Source organism: Oryzias melastigma, linkage group LG24, assembly GCF_002922805.2.
Source record: "Oryzias melastigma strain HK-1 linkage group LG24, ASM292280v2, whole genome shotgun sequence".
NCBI lineage: Eukaryota > Metazoa > Chordata > Actinopteri > Beloniformes > Adrianichthyidae > Oryzias > Oryzias melastigma.
The window spans coordinates 6,247,322-6,257,046 of NC_050535.1; the positions used below are offsets into that span (position 1 = coordinate 6,247,322).

General features: G+C 41.0%; 1 protein-coding gene across 4 annotated transcripts in view; it reads left to right on the top strand.

Annotated features, from left to right (window-relative positions):
• The first annotated feature begins 863 nt into the window (after positions 1-863).
• The window catches only part of mideasa (mitotic deacetylase associated SANT domain protein a), a 16,141-nt gene continuing 7,279 nt past the window's right edge, over positions 864-9,725 (top strand). The window contains exons 1-6 of one of the 4 annotated variants that reach the window (XM_024291595.2): positions 864-1,645; positions 1,977-3,437; positions 4,287-4,502; positions 7,804-8,143; positions 8,219-8,285; positions 8,361-8,488. In XM_024291595.2, the coding sequence (XP_024147363.1) occupies positions 2,109-3,437; positions 4,287-4,502; positions 7,804-8,143; positions 8,219-8,285; positions 8,361-8,488 (2,080 nt within the window). In that variant the 5' untranslated portion in view covers positions 864-1,645; positions 1,977-2,108. Of the gene's footprint in view, positions 1,646-1,976; positions 3,438-4,283; positions 4,503-7,803; positions 8,144-8,218; positions 8,286-8,360; positions 8,489-9,725 lie in introns of all 4 variants that reach the window. The other 3 variants (XM_036210536.1, XM_024291594.2, XM_024291596.2) reach the window with 3 other exon arrangements.

The following is a 9,725-nucleotide window of genomic DNA, read 5'->3' on the forward strand; positions in this document are numbered from 1 at the left end:
TAATCATGAGAAGAGGACATGCTGTTATAATCATTCAATTAAAGACTCAGCTCATTCATCTTTGGAACAATTTAAAAGAGCCACAATAATAATTAAAAAAAAAAAATGTTTTTTGTACGATTTTATGTTCCTTTCCTCATGATGGATGACATATACAAAGAAAATTAAGACTAAAGAGTTTGGGAGTATTTCTTTATTCAAGTGATTGAAAATGTCTGATGAACTACTGCTGCTCTGCAGAAATTATGTCTGAGAAACAGTTTTTCTTTTTCACAATCTTATCCCTGGTGTCGTTTGACAGTTCTTTGGTCTTGGTCATAATGGAAAGGTTGCAGTTTGACTATTTAAGGGTTTGGACAGGTAACTTTTTTTTATAGATGACCAGTTCAAACAAGTAATGGGTGGAAGATAGATTAGTTTTTTTTTAGTACGTAATAGACTGAATTTTTAGTGTTTGTATCTAAATACTTAAATATTTTCCCACAGTATTTTTAAATTAATTATGCATGTTTTTACTCTACTGTAGTGTGTCATCTTTTTGAAAACCACCTTTACCTGCAAAATGTTGAAATTATGCCATACTTTTTAAGTGTTCTTAGCCTTTTTAACCTTAAATATGAAGATGATTCCATCGTATTAAAAGTTTGGTTTTCCACAACCACCCAATTTAATTCTCAAAGATTATTTGATGTAATTAGAACAATAATTTTTCTTTATTTAAAGAATATGAAGTCACATAAATAGATATATTTTAAAATATTTTCTAATTATTTTGTTTACACTAGTAATTAGATTTTTATTATGTTTTCTTTATGTTTCCTGCTTTCTTTTTCAAAATTTAAACTAAAATAAAACAGTTAACAGCGAGTTAGTTAAGGTGTGCATTTGACTTAAATATTTCAAAACACAAGATAAAAAATTATGTATATATTTATAACAAAAAACTGGATGAAATCGTCTTAAAAGAACTGTAAGCGTTCTGTTTACTGTTAAACACGACTTTTGCATACGGGGCAGCAGGGTCAGCAAAACAAACGTACGCGGATGTAATTTTGGGCGTGGTCAGACGATTTGATTGGACGGCCGGCCGTGAGTCATGGTGTTTAGGGTGAGCCGGTGCGTTCGTGTCTGTAGTAAAAAAAAATAGAAAGAAAAAAATTGTCCACCGTTTTGCGCAGTTTCTTTGCACGCTCGACAAACCGGAGCAGCAGCTTCAACCCGGCGGAGCCACACGACAACAACGTAACTACCAGCTTCCGCCGCTGTGGGGCAGCGTTTGTCTCATGTGCGGCTCCCTCGTTGACGACTGCAGACGAAAGGGGGGTGAAAGTTGTGGACATGTTTTCCTGGAAGTGCACGGTTTTACGGATACGCTGTGCAACATCGCGGCTACGGCGATAGAAAGCCCGTTCCCGAGCGGCCGGACTCTGTCGTTTTGTTTTCGTGGGACCGTGAAGTCGTCCGTTCGCCATATTGTGCGCAGCGAAACTCGATGGAAAGTTGTCAGCTATGACATTTGCTGCGCACACTCTCCGGTCATGGAGCTGCACCAAGTCGACTTTGATCGAAACCAGAGTGGCTCCATGAAGCTAGTCATGGAGAAGTCTGTGCACCTCTGAAAAACAAACATACAAACAGACAGAAGGTATCTGAAGTCTTTGACTCTATCGCTTCCTTATTACTTCTAAGTAACAGCATTACTGGCTATCGGGTGATTGAACGAGCCCCTTCGTTTCCTGTATTTCTTGTTGTGCCAAATGGCAGCTGCAGCGCAGGCGCCTGCTTGTTGTTGCTCAGAACTTCGTTAGTTCGTATCGTAATTCCTGCAAGTATATTTCCTCTGCATTTTATTTTGTTGAACTTTACAGACGGGGCTGGCTTGAGGCGCAGGCCTCAAGTTTGGGTTTGCTAGCAAGCAAGTTGACTCAAAACTAGCATAAAAGTGAATAAAAATGTGACTTTTTTGTTCTCAAAAGGCAGAAAGGAGAAGAAGAATGGACAGCAGAGCCTCCTAAGATCCTGCACTTTCCTTTGGGATCTGTATTTCCTCCCTGGATTCTCAGTTAGGTGAACACTACGGAGGAAAGTTTTGCACGCTCAGACTTTTTATGAGTTTTCCTTCCCAAGTTAATACTGACAACATGAAGAAGGCGGAGGCGCATTATGGTATGGGCCAACCGGCTTTAAAGACGAGTCATAGCGACGGCGCCGGCACCTCCAACGTTTTCAACCCGGAGAAGGGAGCTCTACCGCACTATCAGCAGGCGAAGTGGATGCAGGACTCCGTGCAGGGGGCCGCTTGGCCCCAGGAGGCTCCCGTCCAGAGCTGGGGCCAAAACTTTGCCCCGTACATCGGCGGCGTGAACGTCAGGGGTCAGATGCCCTTCCACAAAGGCACCCACGACAGCCTGCAGATCGGCGGGGAAAACCAGCTGCCGGCACCTGTGGAGGTGTACAGGGACGCCACCCAGCCTCAGAGTCAGGGCAGAGGGTTGGAGTGGGAGCAGCACGCCGCCGCCGCCGCAATGCATCAGGCTCAATTGCAGGCCTATCACCACAAAGGCATGGAGCTCCAGAATCAGCCGTCTCACGCCCTGCAGGGACAAGTGTTGCAGCCCTTCCAGGCGTCGTTTCGACCCAACAAGCAGCAGTTTCCTTCCGAGTACTACTCTGTTTTCACTGGAAACAAGCAAAACATGGTCTATGGCGAGCAGCCCAAAACGCAACAGCAACTTCTGCAGCAGATGCAGCAGCAGCAACAGATGCATCATCATCACCAGCAGCAGCAGCAGCAACAGCAGCATCAACTCCAGCTGCAGCAGCAAATGCAACAGCAACAAATGCAACAAATGCAGCAACAATATCACCAGCAACAAATCCAGGAGCAACAGCAACAAATGCAGCAAATGCAACAACTCCAACAACAAAACGTGCCGCAGCCAGAACAGCCACAGGTGCAATCCAAGCAGCAACCGACTCAAAACTTCGGAGCGTATCCGCATCCGGAGCTTCAGTTACCCGACGGCATCCATGTGAAAGAAGAGCCTCAGTCGGTGCTGCTGCACCCGGAGACTCCCACCTGTGAGGCGTCACCCGCGCCCGATCAGTGCCCCGAAAAGGTTCCCTCAAACCCTCTGGACGCAGCGCAGGCCGCCCCTCGGCGCTCACGGCGCCTCTCCAGGGAGGGACAGTCCCCGCTCGGCCCTCCTCCTGCAAACCCGTGGGCTCAAGCGCCCAAAGAGCCGCCGCCATCCCTGAACGGAGTTCCCGGTGTGCCAGCAGCCAAAGGAGGAGGAGGAGGAGGAGCAAGCCAGGCGGCAACAGGAGGGGTCATCCAGAATACCCGCAGAAGACGGAGAGCGTCCAAGGAGATCAACCTGGAGACTCTTGCGCAAAAGGCGTCAGAGATGGAGTCTCTGCCTGCTAAAGCAATTAAGGTGAAAAAACACTAACATTCATTACTCATTCATAGAGTATTAAAATGGCCTCAAAGAGTGACAGGACAGTAAGACGATTTATTTATTTTTTTTTTGAAAGTGAGAAGTTTTCTCGTCTGAAGAAAAAAAGCAGCCATATAATGAGGAAGAGCAGAACTTCCTTATGGCTCTCCAATCCTTTTCTTCCGTCTTTCTGTCTCAACTGTCAAACCGTTGCTGGACGCCGCACATTCATTTACAAGGAGAGCAGACACCTTTTTTTTTTCTTTTTATTCAAGGTTTATATTGTTTACACAGTCAGTCTCACACCCACCGAAGCGTTCCTCTTCAGTTTCTCCGTTACTACACAGACAGTAAACAGCAAACGTTTTGGACACGCAGTTCTCCACAAGGTTACGAGGTTTCCTTTTAATCCAGAACGTGCACACCGACCGACCGACAGAGCGAGCAGTTGGTGCAGCTGCATGTCTGCACACCTCCACATTCCTCAGGCCTTTTTCTTAGTCTTTTTGTGGAGGTAAGGAGGGGCAGATCTGTCAACCTACACGACTCCACGTCGATTCTACCCAAACAGGTTTCCTGCAACAATTCAGAGCTGTTGTTACAAAGAAACAGTTGGATAAAGGCCCTCATAATGATATTATTCTTTAAATAATTTATATCAGAATTCAGGAAAATATTGCTAGAAATATCCGATATTTTTTAAAATCTGCTTTAAAGAAACCAAAACATGGCTTTGATGTGTCATAAAATTAGTCTGCAAAATCATGTGGATTCATCATCTTCCTCTTTTTTTTGTTTTCCCCTCCCTTTCTTTCTTTCTTCTTTGTCTTTTCTGGGTGGCAGCAGGAGGACGGCGCGTCCAGCCGACAGCCCCCCATCGTGCCGCTGGTTATCCCTGTGTCTGTGCCGGTGCCTCGGAGTCAAACGGACCCGCAGGGTGGCTGGGCTCAGGCAAGTCTCAGCCAGAGAGAGTGGTCTGCCGGCCAGTCGGACCGCAAACCCTCTGTCATCGTAGCTCGGCGGCGGTCTCGCAGGAACTCTGTGACTGAGAGTTTTAGTCAGGTTGGTTCTCACCAGAGGAGAGATTTGACGTAAAAGTAGACTAGATGTACTTACAATCAATATGGAAAATTGGGTTCTCCAAGGAGGTCAAAGTCTTCATTGCTTCAGTCCTGAAACGATTGCAACAGATGAGAAGCCACTTCTGCATTTTAAGAATTTCACATATTATCCTGATTATTCTTAAATATAAAGACCCACTCTGATCATCTTTTGATCTATTTTAAAAGATTATGTTAGAACATAGTTACTGCAAAGTGGAGATTATTAGAAATTTGCCTCTGATTTGTGTTGGTGCGGAGTAAGCCTGCCCCCACTTCCCACCATCTATCCGTCTACCACTAGCTTACAGCCCCTCACACCCATAACCAGACATCTGGGCTATGTCCGAATTCCCACCCTGATCCCTAAGTACTAAAAACTATAGGAAGTGAAAATCTAATCAATACAAACATACATATATTTTGTCATAAAAACGTCTATTTATAAATGTTCTGATGATGAAAATGTGGATACAAATTAAATTTAAACATATTTTTTTGGCAAAAATTGTTAAAGCACAATGCATGTAGCATTTGAGTGAGCAATAGGTGTTTCAAAACACTTTTGCTTCGTCTGGATCGTGGGTGAGACCAGGGAAAGGCGCCTGAAGTGAAGGTGAACAGCAGGACTGAATGAGAACAGGAAGTCAGGTTTTCCTTAACATTCCTTTGAATTTTAATACGCCTTTCCTCTTTATTATGAACTTGAATATTATGTTTTTATAATAATTTTTAACATCTATCCATAGACGACAGATTAGCCACTGGGTTAATTAGATGTCCATTGTCCCAGAAAAATGAATCAAACTGAAATTTAAGTAAATTTTTAAAGGAAACTCATAAAACTCATAAAGGAAACATATCTAACTACAGATGATTTGAAATCTTGTTCATTTTTATATCAGTGATTCACTACTTTCCAGAAAGAGTTACAAAATGCGCAAATTTCTTTAATTTAGTGCCACTTATTTCTGATCAGCATCACGTCGAAGTACAAGAACTTCCAGGACACCGTTTCCCACAATGCATTGTTTTGTGGTAATCAAGGAATTGTTGATTTGGACAGCTCTACAAAATGACGAATGCACAATGAGTTGTGGAGGAATTCGGACATGGCCCCAGTTTTGAGCCAAACGCTCGGACTAGGAACGTATATGGATTTATTTATCAGTAAGTCTGGGGTGTCAAACTCAATCTCACAAGGGGTCAAAATCCAAAACTCAGCTTAGGACGCGGGCCGAACAGGATAAACATTTATTGAACACCCCCTTAAAACAAATTTTTTAAAACTGTAAATCTTTAACATAATTATGAACTAGATATATAGCATTACGTGAATGCTGTAAGATGAATGTGGCCACTGAAGATGCTAGTGCTGTTAGCTGAAGATGCTAAAATCGATAGCTGAAAACACTGAATGTGATAGCTAGCTAAAATATTAGTTAAAGGCAAAATTAGCCTAAAGAAATTTAGGTTAGCCAAAAAAAATGCATGTAACTATAAAAATAGCTAAGCTTCACAATAGCCTAGAAACAGAAAAAATTAAAAGCCTAAATTAGCTGCAATAGCTAGCATGTAAATATTAGCCTAACTCCAAAACAGCCTAAAAAACTTTTTAAAAAGCCAGAATTAGTCAAAAACAGCTAGCATGTAGCTGAAATATTAGCAAAACACCAAACGTGCCTAAAAAACGTAACAAGAAAAGATTAAGTTAGCCAGAAACAACTAGCATGTAGCTATAAAAATAGCTAAACTTCACAATAGCCTAAAAAAATTTTAAGAAAGCCTAAATTAGCCACAACAGCTAGCATGTAAATATTAGCCTAACTCCAAAACAGCCTAAAAAGCTTTTTCAAAAAGTCTGAATTAGTCAGAACAACTAGCATGTAGCTGAAATATTAGCTAAACACCAAAAGGGCCTAAAAAACTTAACTAGAAAAGCCTAAATTAGCCAAAAACAACTAGCATGGAGCTATAAAAAATAGCTAATCTTCACAATAGCCTAAAAAAACTTTAAGAAAGCCTAAATTAGCTACAACAGCTAGCATGTAAATATTAGCCTAACTCCAAAACAGCCTAAAAAACTTTTTTAAAAAGCCTGAGTTAGTCAAAACAGCTACCATGTAGCTGAAATATTAGCTAAACACCAAAATGGCCTAAAAGAATTAACAAGGAAAGCCTAAATTAGCCAAAAACAACTAGCTTGGAGCTATAAAAATAGCTAAACTTTACAATAGCCTAAAAAAACTGAAAAAAGCCTAAATTAGCTGAAACAGCTAGCATGTAAATATTAGCCTAACTCCAAAACAGCCTAAAAACTTTTTTAAAAAGCCTGAATTAGTCAAAGCAGCTAGCATGTAGCTAACATATTAGCTAAGCACCAAAATGGCATAAAAAACTTAAAAAGAAAAGTCTAAATTAGCCGAAAACAAGTAGCATGGAGCTATAAAAAATAGCTAAACTTCACAATAGCCTAAAAAAACTTTTAAAAAGCCTAAATTAGCCACAACAGCTGGCATGTAAATATTAGCTAAACTCCAAAATAGCCTAAAAAATCTTAGCCAAAAAAACCCAGCAGAATGCCAATTTTTTTTTAAACTTTAAAACAGTAACTTTTAAGCATATATATTTATATTAAAAAGACAGGAACATTATTTCAGAATAAATCAACTTAAACCTTAAATAACTTTCAATATTGTAGTTTCCATAAAAATATATATTTTCAAAATTATACAAGTTAGAAATAAGTGTAAGATAACATCGGGCCATTAATAACAATAAAATAAAACGATCTGGAGGGCCGGATCTGGCCCCTGGGCCTCGACTTTAAGTAAATGCATCAGAATTGACTGAAGCAGAGATTCACATATGAGCTCTTTTTCCAACTGCCTTTTTTGTCTGCTCCAAATTCACAACAATTTGAATAAAGAATTAAACAGAGATGCAATTTTAAGCCTAATTTTCATTATTTTTATCAGAAAAGTCCCATCAAAAACATTTTTTTTTGTTGGAGTGGGTCATTAAAGCAGAATTTTGTAAAAATATTTCACAAAAACTTAAAATCTGCACAATTAAGTACCAGTTTTTAAAGAAAAAAAATATATATATTTGATACTTCTCCTGATTTTTTACACCTTTTCACTGTAAAACTCATTTGCATGACTCTCCATCCTAACTTTGAGAAGAAAGCTCATGTTTTGCATTACAGCTCATCAAAATTTTTTGGGAAAAACACCGGTCACTTCAATCCCGTTTTCACGCAGGAGGCGGAAACCGATTCGGGAGCGGATGAAGATGGGAAATCCAAGTTTAAGCGGCGACCTCGTCCCGAGCCGCTCATCATCCCTCCTCCCAAAGCGTCCTCCTTCATCCCGCCGTCGCTCTACTCCAGCATCACTTCCTACCAGAGTAACCTTCGCTCTCCCATTCGCTTGCCGGAGAACCCTCACTCGCTGCCGCCGTACACACCTCCCCCCATTCTGTCCCCCGTTCGAGGGGGGTCCGGCCTCTACTTTTCAGCTTTCCTCACCAACATGGCGAGCAACCAGATCCTCCCTCCGCCCGTGACTCCAAAATCCGCAACACGCAGCCTGTTGCGTTCTGGTACGTTTTGGATTGAAAACACAAAAAGAGACGCTTCCTCAGATGATGGATCAGGTTTTTATTTTCTGTTTCCAGTGAGTTCAGACATTACTCCTCCAGTTTTACCCATCGTCACTGATGCAGCTCCTGTCAGCCTGGAACCGTGAGTACCAACGAGCATCTGAGCAGGTTTCCTTTTAACAAAACGTTAAACCTTAAACTTTCTCCCGGCACGCAGGCGCATCAACATCGGCTCGCAGTATCAGGCAGAAATCCCCAGTTTGCAGAACCCAGACTTCGCCCAGAACGACCAGCACCAAGCCGACCTGCTTTGGCTTCCTTTGGATGACTCCAACCTCAAACACGGTAACCAGCAGACTAGTTCCTGTCTTCTAACTCAAACAAACTGCTTGTATTAAATCGTCCGATAATCAGACAATTTTAGGGTCCTTGGAGACCCTCCGTCAATTATGGCGCTGCTGCCTTCCTGTCACTTGTCTGTCTCTGGATCGGGACTTCTAAATCAGATTTTAAATTGAATGATGTAAAAAAATATAGTCTGGTCATCGTTTAATTTGAACCTTTTCTTCAAACCTCTGTGGCTATCTGCAAAATTTGCTGAGATCTCTGCATTTAGGTTGCACCGCATTAGCCTTTTGGAATATGTGATAGTAGTCTAAAGTGTCCATTAACTATGGCCCACGGGCCGGATCCGGCCCTCCTCTACATTTGTCCCGGCCCCCTGAACTGTTTTGGCTAAATTAGACATTTTTTCAGTTTTTTTTTTATGAATTTGGCATAAGACTAATATTTCAGCTACATGCTAGTTGTTTTGGCTAATTTAGGCTTTTTTTTTGTTTTTAGGCTATTTTAAAGTTTAGCTAATATTTCAGCTACATGCTAGCTGTTTTGGATAATTTCAGGTTTTTTCAGTTTTTTAGGCTGTTCTGAAGTTTAGTTAATATTTTAGCTTTATGCTAGCTGTTTTGAATAATTTAATACATGTTTTTCTGTTAAAAAATCGGCACTTCAGCTTCAGTGTTTTCAGCTATTAACTTCAGCGTTTTCAGCTATCAGCTTCAGTGTTTTTAGCTATCGATTTAAGCATCTTCAGCTATTAATCTATCGTAAATGTTTTCGTTTTATTCTTCGGTGAAGATTACAGAAATGAATTATTAAAAAATATTCTATATGTGGATTTCTGGAAAACCATAAATCTTTACGTTTAGGCTGTGATTGTTACACTTTTTCTGTTAGCCTACAAATTAGTCCTGGCCCCCCATCAGAGAAGAAAACAGTTTTGTGGCCCTCACAAGAAAAGGTTTGGGAACTCTTGGTCTAAACCAGGGGTCGGCAACCCAAAGTGTTGAAAGAGCCACTTTGGACCAATACAATAAAAACCAAATGTGTCTGGAGCCGCATAAATTGAAACGGCTTATAAAAGTTGTACACAGAAAGTAACACATGGAGAATGTGTCGAATAAACGATTATTTCTCCTGCTGCGTGTCCTCGTGTCATATAAGCTATATTTTTGGCCTCATGACAAGTTGGTGAGATATTGCAGCGTCAAACTATCTGACAAAAGCTGAATAACCTCATAAT